This window comes from Narcine bancroftii, chromosome 1 (genome assembly GCF_036971445.1).
Source record: "Narcine bancroftii isolate sNarBan1 chromosome 1, sNarBan1.hap1, whole genome shotgun sequence".
Lineage (NCBI taxonomy): Eukaryota > Metazoa > Chordata > Chondrichthyes > Torpediniformes > Narcinidae > Narcine > Narcine bancroftii.
Genome location: NC_091469.1, coordinates 85,053,352 through 85,076,342, shown reverse-complemented (window position 1 = coordinate 85,076,342; position 22,991 = coordinate 85,053,352). Strand labels below are relative to the sequence as shown.

At 44.0% G+C, this 22,991-nt stretch overlaps 1 protein-coding gene across 10 annotated transcripts in view; it reads left to right on the top strand.

Moving 5' to 3' along the window:
* Positions 1–7,045, top strand: part of LOC138760765 (retinoic acid receptor RXR-alpha-A) — a 128,022-nt gene extending 120,977 nt beyond the window's left edge. For 9 of the 10 annotated variants that reach the window (XM_069931851.1, XM_069931857.1, XM_069931843.1 and 6 more), the window contains 4 exons: positions 640–772; positions 1,098–1,189; positions 1,794–1,899; positions 4,196–5,316. In XM_069931851.1, coding sequence (XP_069787952.1) covers positions 640–772; positions 1,098–1,189; positions 1,794–1,899; positions 4,196–4,343 — 479 coding nt within the window. In that variant the 3' untranslated portion in view covers positions 4,344–5,316. Of the gene's footprint in view, positions 1–639; positions 773–1,097; positions 1,190–1,793; positions 1,900–4,195; positions 5,317–6,372 lie in introns of those variants that run through there. The other variant, XM_069931834.1, reaches the window with a different exon arrangement.
* The last annotated feature ends 15,946 nt before the right edge of the window (positions 7,046–22,991 follow it).

Below are 22,991 nucleotides of genomic sequence, written 5' to 3'. Positions count from 1 at the left end.
CAAAATGAATGGGGTTGTAGGTTAATGGGTTGTAAATTGGGTGGCACAGACTGATGGGCCGAAATAGCCTGTTACCGTGCTGTATGTCTTTTTAAAAAAAAAAAGTATGTCTAAATTAACCCATGTCCTCTGGTTTGTGTTTCACCTAACTTCAATGGAAAAAGGAAAAGAATTCCAAAGATATTTGAAATAATACTCACCTAGAAAAGTTATAACTGTTTCATTATGCTCTTGACTTTAATTCAATTTTAATTGGATATTCAGCATGTAACAGGCTGTTTTGACCCATGATCCCATGCCATTCAATTACATCCAACACCAGTACATTTTGAATGGTGGGAGGAAACCAAAGCACCCAGAGGAAACCCACGCAGATATGGGGAGAACATGCAAAGTCCTTACAGAGGTTGGCAGATTCGAACCCCAGTCGCTGGTTCTGTGCTAACTGCTAGCACAGCATTGTGCTAACTGCTATGCTAGCTGTGCCATGCACGGTTGTGCCATGGAACTGGTGGAAAATCTTTGGGAGTTGCTCAGTTCAGGATACCTGGACTCTACCTTCTTATCCAGTTGAGTTTTTACAAAATCTGTATGCACTGTGCCTTGAAATTTAATGGATTCCTGATATTATATCAACAGGCTGGAATGAACTGCTCATTGCTTCCTTCTCACATCGTTCCATAGCTGTAAAAGATGGGATTCTGCTGGCGACTGGTCTCCATGTCCATCGGAATAGTGCACACAGTGCAGGAGTAGGAGCCATCTTTGACAGGTGAGCACTTTATTCACCTGTGCTTGGATAGTGTTGGCTATCACAGCCTTGTAGGGTCGGAATAGGCTCTCTGTGCAGGGAAAGGTTTTCAATATCACCTGCAGTTTACAGGGCAGAAGAGTGGGCATTTGGCAGGAGGAGGGATTTAGGGAAAGAGTGGGAGATGGATTATCAGAATGTGTCTGTAATATTCCATTGTACCATCTGAAAGTTATTTTTTCTGTTTTTGAGAATCTCAAGGAATTGGATTTCTTGGAACAGTGTTGAAATGATTTTGGATAGAGCCCACTGTGTTTTATATCTAGCCTCCCATGCCTTTTTTCAGGGTTCTGACAGAGCTTGTTTCGAAAATGCGAGACATGCAGATGGACAAGACGGAACTGGGCTGTCTGCGAGCCATTGTGCTCTTTAACCCAGGTAGGAGTCAAAACTAAACAACTGCCATAACGCACTTTGGGGGTATCTATTCAGTCTGCTCTCTTTCTGGATTTAACCTCCTCTCTGCAATGGACCTCCTGAACAGCCTTGAATTGTAGTCTTATCATCATTTTATGTGACACATTTCCACTTTACGATATTCTAAATTTAAATTAATTTTACTTTGTCAGACAATTGTGAATTTGAATTCCTTTGTCTTACACTCTTTCAAGAATATTCAACCATGCCTCTTGCTTCATTCAGAAGACTAAATTATGCCCAACTCAAAACTGAGCCAAACCCAGATTGAAACTCTTCAGTGTGACGCGGAGAGAACATTAAAATAAAAATAAGATGCTGTCTGCCTCTGTGGTGTTTCCCTATTCTGCCTGTGTCAACCTGATTTCTGCAGATGGTTCTAATTTCCTACCACCTCCAAAAGCTCCCTCTGCCCTCCGCTGTTTCTCCCCCACCCCACCCCCCCCCCCCCCCCCCACACCCGCTCCCCATGACACAAACCTCATTTATGTTCATCATTTCATTTCCCTCTAGCAATCTATGGGAATGTATTTGGGGGTAATTAATGTTGCCTCATTTTTTGTAGATGCCAAAGGACTGTCCAATCCTGGAGAAGTGGAGGCCCTACGTGAAAAGGTGTATGCATCCCTGGAAGGATACTGCAAACAGAAATACCCAGAGCAGCCTGGCAGGTAAATATGATGTGGTCCATTCAGTCACGCTGATATGAATTGTGTCAAGTCTTGACGGTACACTGTATTAATTTTATATTCACACACTCACACTCAATCACTTACACACTGACACGCTCACTGGACTACAGATGCCTCCCTCGCACACTTTCCTCTCTCTCTCTTGCAACCACCCCCCCCCCCCCCCAGCACTCACATTCTCCCCCCCCCCCCCACCCCCCAGTACACACGTTCCCCTAGCACACACACTGAAGTGCAGGTTACATGCACACACGGTGGTAGGTGAGCTTAAGAGCTTAATGTTGAGTGTGGGGACAGAGGGGCCAGAGCAGATGTCTGGGTAATGGAGGATATGTGGGTGAGTGCCAAGTTAATAGCAGTAGAGGGAAAGCCATGTTGTTTGAAGAAGGAGGACAGCGCTGATGATCTGGCATGGAAGTACTTGTCCTGGGTGCAGATGCGATGGAGACAGATGAATTGAGTTAATGGAATGGAATCCTTACAGGGGACAGGGTGGGAAGAAGTATAGTTGAGTTAGGTATGGGAATGGGTGGTCTTGTATAAGATGTCTGTCGAGAGTTTGCCTCCTGAGATGGATACAGAAAGATCGAGGAAAGGGAGAGTGTTGCTAGAAATTGACCAAGTAAATTTGAAGTCGGAGTGGAAGTTAGCAGCAAAGTGGATGAAGTCAATGAACTCACTGTGGGTACATGAGGCAGCAATAAAGTAGTCATCGATGTAGTGGAGGAAGAATTGAGGGGCTTTCCCTGTTTAGGCTTGTTGCATGGATTGTTCCACATAACCAACAAAAAGGTAGGCATAGCTGGAGCCCATGTGGGTACCCATGGCTACCCCTTTGACCTGGAGAAAGTGGGATGAGTCAAAGGAAAAATTGAGAGTGAGGACAAGTTCTGCCAGCCGGAGGAGGGTGGTGGTGGAGGAGGGGCACTGGTTGGTTCTGTTGTCCAGAATGGAAAACAAAGGGCTTTGAGGCTTTCAATATGGGGATGGAGGTATATAGGAAACATGAGGTGATCAAGTTCAGGGAACTGGAAATTGTTGAAGTGATAGAGAATGTCTGAAATGTTCAGATGTAGGTGGGTAGGGATTGGACCGGGGTGGGGGGGGTGGGGGGACACGACAAAACAGGGTTGAGGTAAACCAAGACCAATTTGGTGAGGCAGGAACACACAGGCATGATGGGTCTGCTGTGACTATTGGGTTTGTGGATCTTGGGTAGGAGGTAGAAACAGGTGGTGTGGGGTTGGGTAAACAGTGAGATTGGAGGTGAAAGGAAATGATGAGTTCAGAGATGGTGTGTGATACAGTGGTTTGATGCATTTTGCTGGGGTACTGTTGGAGGAGTAAGTAAGAGGAGGAGTCTGAGAGTTGTTGTCAGGCTTTGGTCTGATAGAGGTCAGTGCGCCAGACCACAATAGTGCTACCCTTGTCTGTGGGCTTGATGGTGAGGTTTGATGTGGAGAGAGTGGAGGGCCAGGGTTTTGAGGGGGTGAGATTGGATTGAGTAAGGGGAGCAGTGAAGTGGATATGGTTGATGTCACAGTGGCAGTTGGAAATAAAGGTCCAGAGCAGCTTTAAGACCAGAATGAGGTGTCCAGGAGGAGGAGGAAGGTTGAAAGTGAGAGAAGGGATCTGTTATGGGGGTGGAAAATTGTGGTTGTAAGCAAGGAGATGGAGCCATCAGAATAAGTTTGGCATCATGGTATGTGTGGAACTTGTTGAGGTGTGGGGGAAGGGAGACAAAGGTGAAGCCTCTACTGAGGATAGAGCATTCAGTCTCTTAGAGGCGAAGGTCAGAGGGGATGGTGAAGACCAGGATGGGGTTAGGGATAGGTTCAATGGGTGGAGAATGCCGGGGACACCCTAGCTGGGGTACAGGTTCCACACGTTCTGACCCTCTCTGGGGTACAGTTTTGACATGTGCTGACCCTCACTGGGGTACGGATTCGACACATGCTGACCCTCTGTGGTACGGGTTCGACACATGCTGACCCTCTCTGTGGTACGGGTTCCATGCTTACAATTGTAACCTTCCAAGCTCCTGCCCACAGACATTGAAGCTGACCGTAAGTATTCTTTGGCTGGTGTGGGGGGGTAGGGGGGGTGGTGGTGGTGAATTTCAGGATAATAGTCTTGTACAGTTCTGAGTTCGAACACTTCATTACTGAGAAATTGAGGCTAAGCTGACCCTGCCAGCACCTGTCCTGCAGTGGGTGTCTTGCGCTTGGTCCTGCCTTTTTACACATTTTTGAAATCATTCTTTGTTGCTGGACAGGTTTGCCAAGTTGCTTCTGCGATTACCGGCTCTGCGTTCTATTGGACTGAAATGCCTGGAGCACCTTTTCTTCTTCAAGCTGATTGGTGACACGCCCATTGACACTTTCCTCATGGAGATGCTGGAAGCTCCTCATCAGATGCCCTAAGTGGGCTGCAGGCATTGAGAGAATAGCAGCCCCAAAACAGATTTGCCATCCTCTTTGTACAGGCTTGGTGCAAAAATCCTTGGCCTCTCCTCTGCATTTACAGCCCTGAACCTCCCCCGCTGCATCCAACCCTCAACTCTAATTCCTCATTAATGAGATGACAAAGGAATAATTTTCTTTTTATATACACTCTGCATCAATATCTGGGTCTGTGGCAAATTGCTTGTTGAGCTGATCTACAGTAGCTGTGTGTGCATGTGTCTGCACGCAGCCCAACCTTTTTCCAAGAGCAGGAGAAGCATTATTTATCTTGGATCACGTTCCTGTTTTGTGTTGGCTTGCGGAGCAGTCTTGAGAGGTTGGTCTTGTCGACATCTAGACAGATTTGTCAGCACTGGAAAAAGGACTTCGCAAGGAACTCTGGGTGGCCTCCAATCTCATGGTGAAGTTGCCTGGTGGAGGTGTGAAACAAGATGAAATTTAGACTCCTCTGACTACCCTCTCACTCTGTTGGTTGGAGATTCGCCCAGCTGTGCTCTCACAAGCTGGACACTGATTGTTTCCCTGTTCTGTGCTTTTTTTTAAAAAATGCCCCACTGAACTGGCTGGAGAGATGCGGCTAATAAAGCATGTTTACATCTTCCCAACCCATGTCAAACCCAGATCAGTAATCAATATCACATTTGCTCTGCCAATGGAATGTTTCATGGAACACTTTATGGTTGTTAGTCAAATTTTTGATCAGTCAGAACAAAACAACCTTGCTCCATTGATATCTCGGCCTTGTGGCAGGGGGATGAGGTCCAGTACAAAATTCTGTGCTTGGTACATTTGGGGTGTCTTGAGGACCTTTCCAATCTGTCCCGGTCTGTGAATACTGGGCAGGGTTGGAGCTTGTATCCTGAAGATTCTTTGCTGCTAAGGGAAATATTCAATGAGTAAAGGTCAGATGACGTGTGTTTGGTTTTAAAAATTACAGCTTGTATGTTCAATCTGCACTCAACATCTTTGGTGCCTCTTCCCAAGCATATGCTTCTAACCCATCTTCTCCGTCTTCCCGACTCTTCCTCACCTTGCCTCCCTCCTCATCTGCTTACTCTGGAGTTCTCCACTCTCTGCCCCATTCCCCTACTCTGCTATTCCCTCCCCACCGCTGTTCTTCCCCCTAATCCACTACCTCTGTTCTGTCTCCTCAACTCTCCACCCTGCACCTCCCCAACTTCCTGTGCCTCCCCAAACTCCCGCCGCACCTCACCCCTGCCCTCTGAAGCTCCCTCCCCCCCCCCAACTTTCCTGCAAAGTGCCCCCCCCTTCAACTTAGACCCTTGGGTTGGTGGAGTTCTAACCATCAGAGATCCTTGCAGACTTGGAACAACTCTGGTCTTTGTTTCCAAAATCAGATGCTTGTCCATCTTCAGCTGCACATCCTCCTGCTGGGTTGTGATCCTTATTGTTGTACACGGCTTCTCTCCAGCGCTGTCCTAACTTGGTCTTTATGTTCTTTATTTTATTTCAAATCTGAATTTTAACCTGAAATATAAATATTTTAAGTACAGCAATTTTGTATAAAAAGTAAGTAAAAATTGCATTTTTAAGCTGTTGAAAGCAGAGAAAGTTATTCAATAAATGGAGGAGCTCACACCAGACCACTCTCTTGACACAACTCACAGGGCAGGAGCACAGTGGAAAGAATAAATCACTGTTCCTGGAGATTCACTCAGGACACAGACATTCTCCTCAGCCACCTCACTATGTTCGGTGTGTGTTACATTCTTTAATCTCACTTTTCTGTTAATCATATTGAATGCTGTACTCATCTTCACAGTTCTTCCCTCTATCTCATTGTCGTCCTTTAGACTTCTAACTGTATTTCTCACTCCCTCTGTTTCTCAGCCCCTTTGTGTGTATCTCATTGTTTCTCTTGTTGATGTGTCTCATTTATTGTTTCCCCTTTCTGTCTACCCGTGCATGTCTATACTCATCTCTTTTTCGCCCTCATAATACTTGTCTATCCCATTTGTTTTCTCAGCCCTCTTCCCCTACCTGGTGGCTGGAGTAGTGCAGAAGAGCATGGCCATTCTTGTGGTCAGTCAGGTTTGAGACTGATGGTGATCAATCTGTGTTGACACTACAAACACTTGCTGAAAAACAAAAAAAGAGAAGAAAAATGTCTACAGAAATCTATTTTTGTATAAATGAATCTTTATCCCTTTTGTTAGATTGAATTTCACTGAATATTGTAAATGTTGATACTTTAATAGTCTGCAGGGTGGAAGCAAGTGTTCCTGGGACCATTCGGGACTTTGAGCTGAATTGTTCCGTGTAATTTGATATTAGCTTTTAATTTTCAATCAGTGGCATCTTAATATCCATCGTGTTCCAATATTGTCTGAATGCTGGTCTGAGCATTCAACCACAATCGAATTAATTCTGGTTACTGACTGACGTCTGATTTCCCAGGAGATTCTGCTCTGAGCCTCTGGTCTTTTCTTGCTGAGAGGAGAAACTCTGGGGGGTTTTCAGATTGGTGCCCGGAGGTGTCGGGTAAACGGTGCAGGTCTTCTCCTGCCCTGACCCAGAGAGACAGCATTTTATGGGGCAGGGTCTCTCTGACCCTTCCACTGAGTGGGGCACCCTGTGATACAACCATTTCAATTTGAATTTGTTTGTGTTCAATGTAATAAAATGTTCCCTGTACCCTTGCATTGTGTCAGCCCTTGTCATGATTTTAACCTCTGGTTTGGGTCTGGCAGCATGTACTGAAGTCTGAAAGAATGAGAAATGCTCTCATTGACACATACACACGATTCTGGGAGGAGGCTGTTCCCTTCAACTGCGGAGTCCAGAATGAACGGTCTTCATCTCTCTTGTGGCAGAGAGCAAAGGCAAATGTCTTTATGACAATTTTATTTTGAACTCTATATTGGGCTACTTGAACATTGAACATGTTCACGGCTTAGATGGAGAGGCTTTCAGATTCTAACAGATGGAGGGAGGAGGGAATGGGGACAAGGAATTGTTTTTGAACCTAACCATCAGGTAGGAGGTCATCAAAGGATGATGGGCTATTTCTTCTGCTCTTTGGGGCTTGTCAAAACCAGATTCAGCAGTAGGTTTTCAATGGAGATTGGTAACTTGTGCAGTAAAGATGAGGAATCACTTCAGCAGCTTTATGCAAGAGCCAGGAGGAACAAAGTTGATCAGTCTCCTCAGCTGCTGTGATTCTGTGGATTTACATGATAGATTTGGTAAGTGATTGGCCACTGGTCAACATCAGTGGTCCCCTCACAAAAAATGCCTGTGTTCTTGGCCTAGTTCTTTCTCCTTCAGGCCTGCCTAATTTATTGAAATTCAGCTTGTTCCCTTGGTTTTGGAAGATGAATCTGTGTTCACTGAGTACAAAGTGCCAGTTAACAACTTCTTCCTCCCCTGGGCTTCATTCCTTGAACTGCCTCACTTAGGTACTCCCCTGCCTTTTCTTGCTCCTGTTTTCTTGGAAAGCTTTTCGCTTGTCTGGAATTGACACAGCAAGTTCTATCCTGTCCATGGGGAAAGGAGTTGGTGTTGAATTGTTTAATGTCATGTACACTGAGGTACAATGGGGAAAACTTTATTTTGCATGCCATCTGGGCAAGTCAACCCATTCTCAAGTAACAAGAAGGTGAAATAAAACAAAGATGCAAAGTATAGTGGTGCGGATGAAACCAAGTAGATTAAAAGCTACCAAGGCAGCATAATTTCACTACAGGTAGGTCCACTCAATAGTCTGATGCCAGTGGAGTAAGGTTATCAAGTGTCAGTCACCCACTGCTAGCTGACTGGCACTCAATTTGGGTTCCAAGGGGACTCCAGTCAGATGCTCTGAATTCCAGAGGGTCCAATGGAAGCAAGGGGCTGCAGGTGATCATCATGGACAAGCCTTCAACTGGCCAGTGATGCGTTCATGCCACAGAGGATGGCTGTACTTGTCCCCCAGGGCATGGGATCATGTCCTTGAATCAACCAACAACTGAATCAAGAATTCTCCATCAGATTTGGAATGCAGTTTGCTTGATATTTGCTTGCTGGTGGTGTTTGGATCTCTGAGTAATGAAGAAATCTTTCGCTATGTGTGGCAAAATCCGGACAATATGGATTGATTGGAGTAAACTTGTGGAGGTTTGTAAAGGAAAACTGAATATAACAAACAATAGAGTATTTTGAAGTATATGTTGATAAAAGCAAAATAATTAGCTACTAAAAATCTGAAATAAAAATCTGGAGGTACTCCGGATTGATGAAGGAAATGAAGAGTGCCCTCGATAATGTTTGGGATATTTTTCATTTATTTGCCACTGCTCCATAGTTTTAAATTTGCAATCAAACAATTTGTGAGTAAAGTGCGTGTCCAGATTTTATTAAAAGTTATTTGTATATAATTTGGTTTGACCATATAGAAATTACAGCACTTTTTGTGCATAGTCCCATCATTTCAGGGCACCATAATATTTGGGACATAGAAATGGTATTAAAGTAGTCATGTTTAGTACTTTGTTGCATATCTATTGCAATTAATGACTGAATTAAAGACTTCAAGCATAGATTTCACCAGGTACAGAGTATCTTCTCTGGTGATCCTCTGCCAGGCTTCAGCATCTGTTTGTTTCAGGGGCTTGTCTCTGTTAGAGAGTGTTTGGATATTTTTCTTCATTATGTTGAAAATTCTGTCGTCAGCAGTGGGCGTATTCCTTGGCTTCCTTACCAGTCCCTTTGTGATTACTGAGCTCACCCATATGCTCTTTCTTCTTGATGATGTTCCAAACAGTTGATTTTGGTCATCCTAAAGTTTGGGTAAGGATTATGCAGTAAAAGTAATAAACATGACTTCTTTAATAGACATACCATTGCTATGTGTCCCATATATAATGATACCCTGAAATGATGGGACTGTGTTTAAAAAGTGCTGTAATTTCTGCATGATTACAGATAACCTTGAATACAATCTGAAATGTACACTTCAATCACATTAATTGTTTGATTACAAATTTAAAACTGGAGCACCAGAGCAAAGCAAGGAAAAAAAAGTCTTTGTCCCAAACCTTATGGAGGGCACTGTATTCAAGGAGATGACCCCAGAGCAGAGTGAAGGGTGTAACATATTTATTTTGATTTCATTGACCTCAGGATGTATCAAAGTAGTTTACTGCCGATTCAGTGCTTTGGAATTGTGGGCCTTGTTGTGTTCGGCAGAATTTCAAACTCATTTGATGAGGTATCATGTGATGAGTGGAAGGACACATAGTTCATGAGTCTGAAACAGCATTGATAGCAAACTGTCCAACTAGCAGAAAATAAGATGAAAGATAGGTTTTCAGACCCCACAATGATGTTCCCTACTTCTTCATCTCATGCAGTTAATAACTTCCACTTGGGTATACAGGACACAGTTCCCACATTTACAGATGTCATTGAAAGCATTAGGCCACAGAATGGTACAGGGGGTGCTTGTGGACTTCAGAGGTGCAAGCTTCTGCATGGGCAGGTATGTGGCAAATGAAATCTAAAGCTGGGGGACGGGAAATGAAACGTTTTGTTTAGGAAAATGAGCAGAATCGAGACAAGCTGAGAGTGCAATTCTAAAAAGGCCAACTATAATTTGGGAGATATACAAGATGTTAAAAAGGTTTTTTTAAAAAATGTGTAGGATTGTGCATTTATCGAGACATAGAATAGACAGCACGGAAGTCTTAATGAATCTTCATTAAAAATAAATGGCCACATTTGGAGTAGGTGGTGCACCTTTGGAATGGGGGCTATAGGGATTTACAAGGATAGAAGATGAAACTTCTACCTTGCTGTGACAAAACCTGATCACTTTAGTTAAAATCATGAAATGTAGAATTGGATAGAGTACTCCAGTGTCTCGAAGGGCTGAGAGAGGGCAAGGAAGCACAGAGTGATAGAGCCAAAATAACCAAAATTATTGTGAATTTTTTGTTGTCCTTCAGTGAGTCATTAAAGTCTGGAATCCACTGCCAAGGAGAGGTGTGGCAAATTTTATGGTAGCATTCAAAATGGACTGAGACAAGATTTTGGAAGGAATGATTTGTCAGGGATGTATGGAATGAGCAAGGATTGGGGCAAACTTTTGTACAGAGCCATACTAAGTCCGAGGTAAATGGATTCCTGTACTCTAACCATATTGTGATTCGGAGGTAAATTAAGTATGTAGAACGAATGCCAACTTTCACAATCCCTCTATCCCAAGAATGATTAATAAAAACAAGCTCCCAATGCAAGCTGAACTGACCCGAAATCTTGTATAGTGTAACAGTACAGTACTGCCACCTGGTGAACAATAGCACTTGTGTTATGCAGAACTTTATATGTCAAATATTGATTGTATTACAAGGAAATGATTGATTGAAGTTTTAAATAAAGCTCCCTATAATTTATCTGAAGCATTGAAAGCCAAGTTGCTGTTCATACTGTTCTGTGATGTTTGTGTAACATGTTTAAGGATGGATGTTTTGGTCTGTCTAACATAACATTCAAGATTCCTTTTTGTTATGTAATAATGCAGAATATGTAATATTACTCAAAATTGCCTTCTGCTTACCATAAAGCAGGCAAAGTTACCATTAGTGTTGCCGGGTGCCCCTTAAAATAAGGGAAAAAATAAAAGCAAACGCGAGTCCCATCAGTCACTAAGTGCCTGTGGATTTGCTTCCAGTGATCCCACAGCCTCTGCAGCCATTGACACCCCAAGCTCCAGGTCCAAATCTCCAACACGATCAGGAATCCTTCAGTATCCGATGTCCTGGAGCAGCAGCCTTTGCTGGTCCCTTAGCTGCTAAGCCCCTGGTCTGCCACTGTGGTCACAGTCCTGTTGGGTCATCTCCTCCGCTTCTCCTGCTCAGTGGGGATTTTTCTCCCTGTTTCTGGTGCTCTGCTCCAGATTGCTGCTCCCTGGGATCTTTGACCCCTGTGGCCATTGCCAAGCACAGTCACTGCCATCTTGGGCACAGACCCCATGGATGCAGAAGTTTAAAAACACCTTTGTCTCCTCTAATAGGCTGTTTTACATGTGTTGGCACGGAGCCACATAGTCCAGAACACCCTTGGTTTGTGGTGAGTTAGTGGATCTCAGCCTAGGCAGTAAAGGGACGACAAACTTTTGCACCCTTGCTCCGTGTTTTGTGTGGCAAGTCTAATCATGAGTGGCTGAACTTTTATTCTTTGCTGAAATTTCAAAAGATGGCCACTTCCCAAGAATTTATAGCCCAGTGATGGCTTTGGCACCAGGAGTTGAAATGGGAGAGAAAGTAGTTAAGGAATTTTAATATTAATGTTATCCCTGAAAAAATATTTTGTATTAAATAGAAATTTTAATGCTTTAAAGTGTCCCAAGGAATTTTAAGATTAATGTTATCCCTGGAAAAATATTTTGTATTAAATAGAAATTTTAATGCTTTAAAGTGTCCTAAGGAATTTTAAGATTAATGTTATCCCTGAAAAAATATTTTGTATTAAATAGAAATTTTAATGCTTTAAAGTGTCCCAAGGAATTTAAGATTAATGTTATCCCTGAAAAAATATTTTGTATTAAATAGAAATTTTAATGTTTTAAAGTGTCCCAAAGAATTTTAATATTAATGTTATCCCTGAAAAAATATTTTGTATTAAATAGAAATTTTAATGCTTTAAAGTGTCCCAAGCCACTTCACAGATGCAATTGTTTAATAAACCTTGTCAGGAAGCCAGCAAAAATGTTAAGGCAGGCAAGTTTGGAGAAAAATGGAAGTTTTAAGCAGCTTCTGAGCTGAGGAGTGGGAGCTTTAAGGAAAGAATTTCAGACTTTAGAGCTTGACGAGATAAAAGTGTAATCTTCTTGTCTACATCTTGTGAGGTGTGGAGCTGGAAGAGATTACATAGCTGGGAGTCTGGTTGGGGAGAGTTCTGATCCTCTGGAGAACAGAGTTTGGGGGAGCTGAAGATGGAGAGAGGCTCAGATAAGATGCAGGAAGTAATTCTTCTTTGCCACTAAGTAGTTGGTGCTTGATCATTCTTGTACCAACATCCAATTGAACAGTGGAAGAAATTTAAGTCAAGTTTATTGTCATCTGATTGTACAAATACAACCTGATGAAACACCATTCTCCAGTTTTCAGAGTAAATGATGTTGACACACAACCAGACATAATACACAGACAAACAATACATATGCAGGATAAGAATTGATCTAAATAAATAAATATTGTTTCATGAATGATTCTCAGATGGTTAGCGTGAACAGTTCCTTTGGTCATTTAGCATTCTCAGTGTTCATGGGAAAAAACCTATTCCTCAGCCCAATGATCCTCTGTTACTCCTGTATCTCTTTCAGATGGGAGCTGCTGGAAGATGCTGTGTGAAGGGTAGAAGGGGTCCTTGATTTTGTGCGTCCTCTTCAGACAACGATTCCGATTGATCACTTTGAATGGGAGAAGGGGAAGGTGGGGGGGAGGGAGGCTCCATTGATCCTCTCTGCCACTCTTTAGGTCCTGTGAATTGGCCTCTGATCCACTTCTCTGCAACAACTGTACCACACTATGATGCAGCTGGGCAGGACACTCAATAGAGCTCTTGTAGAAGGTTGACATAATGGTGGCCGGTAGTCTTGCCTGCTTCAGACTTCTCATTCACTGTTGTGCCTTCCTGGCAAGTGAAGAGATGTGTGTCCATGATAGGTCACTAATTTAGTGAACTCCGAGGAGTTTGGCACTCTATGCTGTCTCCACTACAGAGTTGTTGATGTGTAGTAGGGGGTGGTTGTTCCTGGTCTTCCTGAAGTCCACAATCATCTCTTTTATCTTGTCCAAGTTTAGACTCAGGCCGTTGTCTCGCAACATTTCATGAGATTTTCCACCTCTTTTCTGTAGTGCAACTCATTGTTGTTGCTGATGAGGCTGATTCCGGTTGTGTCATTTGCAAACTTGATGACTCTGTTGGAGCTGGATCTGGCAATGCAGTTGTAACATGAACAAGAGCAGGCTGAGCATGACCTGAGGTGTGCCCTTGCTCAGTGTGATGGTGCTCAACATCCTACTACCAACCCAGACAGACTGGTCTTTCCATTAGGAAGTCCAGAATGCAGTTGCAGAGAGGGGTGTTGAGTCCTAGCGAGGACAGCCTCTGGGGATTGATCATGTGCTCGGCTGAAATCAGTGAGCAGCAGTCTAGCATATAAGGTGTTGTTCTCCAGGTGGGTCAGGACGGAGAGAAGGGGCAAGGCGGTAGCATTTGTCTGTGGAATGGTTTATTCTGTAGGTGAATTGAAATGGGCCCAGCATCTCTGGGAGCTTTGCTTTAATGTGCTTAATTCCCAGATGCTTGAAACATTTCATGATGGTGGAAGTCAGCGCCATAGGGCAGTAACATGAAGTGGCTGCTGAAATCTCGTGCGGTGCCAATTGAGGATCAGTACCAGATAAGTTGTCCCAGAGCCGGTTGGGTTACAATGGTCTGGTTGTGATGGATCAATACTGGGTCTGTTCTCGGTATTACTGTGCATGTGCTAGGCTTTGGTTGAATGATTGTGCACGGGATGATGGACCTGTGCTGATTTTTAACTGAATTTTACAGGCCTGTGCTGCGTCTGTGCTGGTTGCCGCAAGGCTGCACTGGGCCTGTGCTGGTGGCCACGGGCCTACGCTGGGCCTGTGTTGTTGGCCACGGGCCTGCACTGGGCCTCTATTGGTTGTCACTGGCTTGGGCTAGAACTTAGTTGGTCGTAGTGGGGTTGCTCTAGGTTGTGTCTTACTATCAGGTTAAAAAAATTTTATGGACCCAGGTGAGCTCCTCACCCCCTCCTTCCCACCCCTTGGGCACAGTAATCGTCTCTCTGCCCTTTGAACCCTCATCCTTGTGTACCCTGTTCAGGAGATGATACCGCACTCTGGGAATGTGAAGAATGAATGACTGGGTCCAAGGCTAACCTAGGGCTAGAATTGGAACCACCTCAACTTCTTGGGAATATGTTGAGATTTGTAGGGTTGAGGGCAGAAGCTCTAAAGTTAATAAAAACACAGAAATGCTGGAGGAACTCAGACAGTCTCACAGCCTCCATAGGAGATGAAGATATTTTACTGACATTTCAGGCCTGAGCCCTCCTACAAGGTATAATCAAAAAGCAGAAAGTCATCTGAATTAAAGACTCAGACGAGGAAGAGTCCAGACCAACAGACAAAAGGTGTTAATTGGATATGATGAGGAAAGGTGAGATTGATTTTGACTCTGAAAGGAGACAGAGGGTAAAGAAAAGGGAGAGAGAGATCTAGAGGAAAGGAGATGGGTACGAAGATGCAATCCTTCCCTATGCCAGAAGGATTGCTTAAGGTGGTATGTGAGTGCAAAGAAAAAGTTTGAAAACCACTGTTTTAATCATACCTAATTGACTCGTGCACGGTTTCATAACTCTAAAGGAAATGGGCCAATGGGAATTTTTCTCAAGCAAAATATTTCAGTAACAATTGGGACTAGAGCAGTGGTTCTCAACTTAAGGGATTACTTAAGGTGATATGTGACTGGAAAGAAAGTTTGAAAACCACTCCCGTAGATAGATACATGCATGTGTGTGTATGCATGTATCTCTCTCTCATTCTCTTTTCTCCCCTTTTCCATCTGTATCCTTTCACAGAGCCAAAAATCAATTCTCACCTTTCCTCTTTATCATATCCAATTAACCCAATTAATACCTTTTGTTTTGTTGGTCTGGACTCTTCCCCCCCCCCACTTCCTGCCCCATTCTTCCCCCTTTCTCTCCCCATTCTCTATTTCAGATGCCAGCCTGGTTTTTACTTGCATCTTGAAACGTCGGTAATATATCTACCTCCTATGGACGCTGCGAGACCAGCTGTTCCTCCAGCATTTCTGTGTTTTTACTACAATCACAGTGTCTACGGACTTTCATGTTTCAGCCCTAGAAATTGGGTCCATGATGATGTTTCTGCAAACATGTGAGTAAGGGTTTGAGATTTATAGGTGTCTTTGTCTATCTGGTCCTTGCCACCAGATGGCAGTCAGGGACCCCAAAACCTTTAAACAGACATATTCTCATACTGCTCATATTCCGATCTCATTCTTCAAATGCTTGTCTTCAGTCAGTCATTGCCTTCCCAGTTCCATTTGCACACAGTCCCAGGTCTCTGGTGCCTGTGTTGGGTCTGTACTTGTTGTAATGGGACCGTGATGGATTGCATTGTTTCTTCTGTGTCAGAGAGTTTAGCACTGTGTCTGTGTGACTGTGAGCCATTGTCTCTACTCAGATGTGAATACCAGCTTGTGAAATCACCACTAAAAATTGCATCAGTAGTCCCAGGGGAAGTCAGCACAGGGTAGATTTAGGGAAAAGGTTTCTACTGGGTCAGACAGCACCCTCTCCTCCACCCCACTGCTCTCTGTAAGGGAGAAGTGTGTGACAATCCTCCTGCTGTTGAACACTTGTTGATTGATGCTGCTTGACTCGCTCAAGGAGAAGGGAAGAGTATGCACGATTGAGAGAAAGGCAAATCCAGGCAGATATGAGGAGGAAGAACAGGGCTCAGCAGAGGGGAAAACCTGGATGATTGAGTGGCACTTCTGGTGGAGTCATTACCTCTCAGCTCCAGTGACCCTGGTTCAACCCCAAACTTCAGTTTTGCCTCACTCACCCTCTGTGTAACCACATACTGTAGGTTTCCTCCTCCCCACACCCCCACCAGGTGCACTGCTTTCCTCTCTCCCCTTATGACAGGAGGTAAATTGCCTCTTGTGCACAATTGAGGGGTAGAACCTAGGGGGAACTGATGGGATTGTAGGGTGAGTAGGTCAGAAAGATTTGTGAGAGAATGCGACTGGTTTATGAGGCAGCAAGGATTGGATGGGTCCAATGGCCACTATTATTGTAGGAAAATTTGGAAAGAGTCAGCCAGAGAGTGATTTGTCAGTAGCGATGACCTACTCGTTACATAGCTGCAGGCCAAAGCAAAGTTCTGCTGATGCACAGAAACACTGGCCTAGCAAGATCCCAGACAAGAAGATTCCAATTCTATCAGGTCAGAAGCTAGATATTCAGTTGGGAGAAACCAGCCAACCACCTCATTTCCCAATGCCTTTGCTCCATCTGGCATGCTGCCAGCCAGAAATGAGAGAATTCCTTCTGGGTGGATTCAACACCCAACCACAGTCCACAAACCAGACATCATCAAGGCTAGTGTACAGCCAATGAGAGTGCAATTCACAATAGTTCCTCCCAAATCTTCTGCTTCTGGCACGAAGGAGGACAGGGAGAGTTTACAAGTACCCCTCTAATTGAAATACACAGACATTCTTTCATCTTCTAAGTTCTAAGTGGCATCAAGGGAAAATCTTGCCCAAATGGATGACACTGGCTCAAAGAAGTAGTTAGCTGTGACCTCCTGAAGGGTGTTCATGGTTGACAATTAATGTTGGCCTTGCCAGAAATGCACACCTGCTGGAACAGGAGAAGACTAATTAGTCCTTTAGTTCTTCCACCATTCAATCCCTCATGGTTTATCCTCCATCTCAACATTGTGATCCAAGCCCTTTTGCATCTAGAAATCCGTCTCCTTTCCTAAATACATTGACCAATTTGGCCACTATTTCCTTTGCTGTAGGATTCCCCAGGTTCACCCCCCACTGAAAGAATTTTTCCTCGAATCTCCTAAATTCCTTAGCCTGTGACTTGGGATTTTTTAAAAAAAGGTGATCCTAACTCAGGAAGCTTTGAAACCATGTCCCTGAACCAGGAGATTCAAAACTTTGAAGCCAAGGCTGTTTAAGGGCATTTGGAATTCTTGGCTTTACGTGAATAGTTTATTGGACAAAAACTGTTTCTCAGCCTGGTGGTTCTGGCTCTGATACTTCTGTATCCCTTTCCCGATGGGAGTACCTTGAAGATGCTGTGTGCAGGGTGATAAAAGTCCTTAATGATTTTGTGAGCCCTCTTCAGACAGCGATCCTCATCGATCACATCATTGGTGGGGGAAAGAGATCCCAGTGATCCTCTCTGCTGCTCTTCTGCTCCTGTGGATTGACTTCCAAATCAATGCTCTACAGCAACTGTACCACACTGTGATGCAGTCGGCCGGGATACTCTCGCTAGAGCTCCTGGTAGAAAATTGACAGGATGGTTGTCAGTAGCCTTGCCAACTTCAGTCTTCTCAGGAAATGTAGTTGCTATTGCATCTTCCTGACAAGTGAGGAGATGTTTTGTGCCCATGGCAGGTCCCTGAGGAACTTCGTGCTCTCTACTACAGAGTTATTGATGTGTAGTGGAAGGTGAAAGGAAGGAGTAAACAGATGCTAAGTGGCCAGAAAGGTTAGTTGAGAATCTTTGCATAGCAGGTTTGATGCTATTCGTTAAAGGATCAAGGAGGTGCGTTAAATATCTTTTTAAAATTGAAGTTTGTCATAATCTGAGTTATGATTCAGGAGTCACTTTCAAAAGGGAGGGATAAATACCAGAGAACCAAATTGATGCAGGGCCCTGGGGAAAGAGCAGGCGAATGGGACTCAGTAGATAGTTTTAACAAAAGGCTGACTCCGATTGACCTGCGTTGCGATTCAGGGAGAAGGGACATGAGAGATTGAAAGGTTTGGTGTTCGATGTGATCTGAATGTTCTTTTATATGAATAACTGAAAATCTACATATAGGTAGGGCTATTAGGAAGGTTATTGGAATATTTTCAATTCCCCAGGAGGATCTGGAAATGAAAGCAGAGTCTTGGTAGTGTTAGAATGTGAAACGTAAACCAATATAATAGCACAATACAACCCCTTAAGTCCTCAATGCTGTGCCCTTCTACCCCATAACCCTATATATTTCTATCACCCATGTGCTTGTCTAAGACTCTGAAATGCCCCTAGTGTTCCAACCTCCACCACCACTTCTATCAAGGCATTAAAAACACCCACAGCCCTCTATGTCAAAAAAATCTTAGACCTGATGTCTCCCCTAAACAGTCTTCCCTTCACTTTGTTCAGATGTCCTTTGGTGTTTGCTTCTCCTGCTCTGGGAAAAAATAGTGCTGGCGGTCTACCTAATCTATGCCTCTCAAAATCTTGTCGACCTCTATTATGTCACCTCTTATCCTTCTTTGCTCCAAAGAGAAAAGTCCCAGCTCTACTAACCTTGCCTCATAAGACTTGTTTTCCAATCCAGGCAACATTCTGATAAATCTCCTCTGCACCTTCTCCATAGCTTCCACATTCTTCCTGAAATGCGATGAACGGAACTGAACACAATATTCCAAGTATGGTCTCACCAGAGATTTGCAGAGTTGCAACATGACCTCTTGACTCTTGAACTCAATCCCTCAACTAATGAAGCCCAGCATCCCATAGACTTTCTTAATGATCTTAACAACCTACATGGCTTCCTTGAGAGAAGAATGGCTTTCTGAACCTAAGGTCCCTCTGTTCTTCCACACTGTTAAGTATCTGACCATTAACCCTGTACTCCACCTTCAGGTTTGATCTTCCAAAAAGCATCTCCTCACTCTTATGGATTGAACTCCATTTGCCACTTTTCTGCCCAACTCTGCATTCTTTCTATATCCTGTTGTTACCGACAACCTTCAACACTATCCACAACTTCTCCAATCGTCATAACATCTGAAAACGTACTGACCCATCCTTTGCTACTTTATCCAGGTCATTTATAAAGATCACAAAAGCAGCGGTCCCAAAACCGATCCTTGTAGAACTCCACTAGTTACTGACCCCCAGAGAGAATTCTTTCTATCCACTACTACTCTCTGCTTTCTACAGGCAAACCAATTGTAAATCTACACATTCAAAATTCCATTGTTCACATGCCTCAAGACTTTCTGAACAAAATGGAGTTCTGGTGAAACCTCATTGTGCACAGGTCTGTTCTCCTAACCCAAGAGAAGGTGTATTTGCAAAACAGAGTGCAACCAAAAAAATAAATCACCGAATGATTCCTGAGATGTTTAGGTTTATGTGCAAGGAGGAATCAAGCAGACTGGGCTGATCCATTTTAGTTTGGAAGAATGAGAGTATCTGACTGAAACAGGCAACATTTTTGAAGGAGTTCATGGGGTTGGTGCAGGAAGTATCCCTGCCTAGGGTGTGTGTAGAACCAGGAATCATAGAGTCAATACTCAAGGTGCCAGTGCAAAGATAAGAAGAAATGTCTTTACCAGTATGGAATGTTTCTGACCAAAAGGGCATTCAAGGCAGAAATTAAAACATTTTTAGATATAAAGGAAATCAAGGATATGAGGTCAGTGTAGGAAAGTGACGCTGAGTAAAAGATCAGCCATGATCCTCCTATTGAGTTAGGGGTCAGGCACAAGGTACCAAGAGGTCGACTGGTTCTATTCCATATGCTCAAAGAGGTGATCAGAGGCTGGAAACTGAGCAACTACTGAGGATTTGTATTGAGAGGAAACTGGATCCCACCCACAGGAACTTGATCCCAATGTTAGGAATTGGCCTGTTTATTGTTCTAGGTTTTTGGGCAGAAAGAGATCTAGGGTTTGGTCAAGTAAGACATTGGGAGCTAGTATACTGTGGTTTCATTTCAGTTCTGTAAGTGATGGAGGTGAAAGCCTCTCAGGTCTGTGCAGATCCAAAACTGTCTGAACGATGTCAAGATGGAGTGAGGCCATGCTTTCTACTGATTCTACATGGAGTAGGAGCTACTCACTGAGACATTGTGCTCCAATTTTGGTTTTGCCCTGCCTTTGCTCCATGCTATGGTGACATGACTATATCACTTCTCCCACAAGATTGAATTACATGCTGCTTGCTTTTCACCCCCTGCTCCTGGCTCCTTCCTTTCATTTTGTATCTCTCCAATTCTATATTACTCCTTCTCTCCTTCTCTCTGTTCTCTTTCAATTGTTTCTCTCAGGTTTTCCAGCTCTACTTTTCTGATTTCTTCCCCTCCCATTCTCTCTCTGACTTTGATCCCTCACTTAGGGTTATTCCTCCATCAACCTTCAGTTACTGTTAACCTCTTCTTACTCACTTCTGTTACTTTGCCCTTTGGAGTCTCCACCCTTTCCTCTCTTGTCTCTCTTGCATTTCCCCACATTTTCTTTTTGTGTATTTCTTACACCTGGTCCCCTCAGCTTTTATGTCATTTGTTTTCATTGTCTTAATTTAATTTTTAAAAAAATTAGACATAAAGCACAATGACAGGCCCTTCTGGTCTACGAGCCGGTGCCATCCAAATGCCCCAATTGACGTAAAACTCCCGCTATGTTTTGAATGGTGGGAGGAAGGTGGAGCACCCAGAAGAAACCCACGCAGACATGGGGAGCATGTACAAACTCTTTACAGAGTGCCTGATTTGAACCTGGGTGGCTGGTACTGCTAACTGCTACGCTCACTGTGCCACCCATGTCCCTCTCTTGGTTTCTGCCTTTTCATTTGTTGCCATCTGTTTAGGTCTATCTCTTTCTTTCTGTGATTCACACTCACTGACTTGATCTTCCTTTCTCCTTCCAGCTAGCTATGTATGTCCGTGTGCGCCTTTCTCTGTCTAGCTGTGCGTGGCGGTGCTTGGCACGTGGCAGTGCGTGGCGTGTGTGTGCCTGTACGTGCTTGTGTGTGCGCCTTTCTGTTTATCAGCTTCTGAGTCGATCTGTCTCCCTCTTCCCCTCCCCCTTTCATTTTGTTGTTCCCTTCTCCCTCATATTATGCAGGAACCAATCCAACCACACACATCCAACCCTTCTTTCTCTGAGTTGCACTCAGCCAATTCTCACTTTCTGAAAGTAGTTTAAAAGTAATTAAGTTGAGCCCAGCCACTCCCAAGCTTTGTTCCAAAGCATCCCACATTTTGTTGCTGTGCCAGAGTGAATAGGGAGCCACAGTTTTACAAACACCAAGTCACACATCAGACATTTAAAAAAAAACACATTGAATCATTCCTTCATATAAATTTTAAGTTTGAAAACGTGTATACTGTGTAGATTTTGTAGACACACTTGTGTCTGGTGGATTACGCCTCCCACAAGTCATGATCGTAGAGTTATCTTACAACTCTGTATATCTTGGCCAACTGCCATTCATCAATCACATCTGCATTCCTGACCATCAATGACTAGTGGTTTAAAAGTCTTATTCCAAGTTCCCTCCATGGCCTCGTCCTTCCCTGTTGTGGGAAGCTCCTCCAAACTCCACGGTTTATGTGATGTCGATGTTCCTCCATTTCCAACCACTTATTTGTCTCATGATTTCCATGCTTCATTATGACTTTGGATGCCAAAGTTCTGAGTTGCTGAATTCTCTCCCAAAATATCTGACCAGTTTACTCCACTATTCTCCATCATATCATTGAACCCCTGTAACCACAGATCAGACAGGTGACCTTCATCTCAGGATCAGACCTTCCTGATGTTAGGCTGACAAAGAGCCTTGAAATGACAGAATGTTAGTGCAGAGTAAGGTTGTTGAGAGAAAGATGCATTTGGAGATGAGCGGGTGCAGGGTTCAGAGGGCAGGCTGCTCTTCCAGTTGCTTAGAGACCATGTGACAATGATCCTGACTCCCAGGAACAACATACTCAGCCATCAGTTTCATCGACAAGTGAACCTAATCCCAGAAATCACCATCCCACACAGGGATAGACTGGGAAACCATTTGGCAGGAAGACAAAGCTGCCTCATGAAATTCAAATGTTTAAAACAAAACAACAATCATAAATTTATCTTCTTGAGGCACTGATCCTCATTAGGGTACGGGTTCCACACACTCTGACCCTCACTGGGGTACAGATTCCACACACACACATTGACCCTCTCTGGGGTTCAAGTTCCACACACACACTGACCCTCACTGGGGTACAAGTTCCACACACACACACACATTGACCCTCACTGGGGTTCAGGTTCCACACACTCTGACCCTCACTGGGGTACAGGTTCCACACACACACATTGACCCTCACTGGGGTACAGGTTCCACACACACACATTGACCCTCACTGCGGTACAGGTTCTACACACTCTGACCCTCGCTGGGGTACAGGTTCCACACACACACACATTGACCCTCGCTGGGGTACAGGTTCCACACACACACACATTGACCCTCACTGGGGTACAGGTTCCACACACACATTGACCCTCAGTGGGGTTCAGGTTCCACACACACACTGACCTTCATTGGGGTACAGGTTCCACATGCACTGACCCTCACTGTAGTATGGGTTCCATACACATGGTGTTCCGTGTTGACATTTGGCACCGAACCCCCAGACAAATACTCAGTGAGGGTCAATGTATGTGGAACATGTACCCCTGTGAGGTTCAGTGTGTGTGGAACTTATACCACAGTGACGATCAGTGTGTGTGGGACCCATATCCCAGTGAAGATCAGTGTGTGACCAAGTCCACACATGGTTTGCTGCCTCCCTGAGGGTCTCCATACCTTTGGCAAGCCCCTTTGAATGCTACATGGTCAGTCCTCTGGGTCAATCTGGAGCTGGGCAGCTTTTCCCCAAGACAGTTGGTCTGCCTTTCACCTCGGAGTATCTGTACTTGGTCAGGGGGAGAATGAAGATTATGCTGCAAGCAAAGAGTCAATCTCTCCAATCTGTGACAGATTAATAGGGTTACTGAAGTACTCTCTGAATTTTAATGACTTCTTTG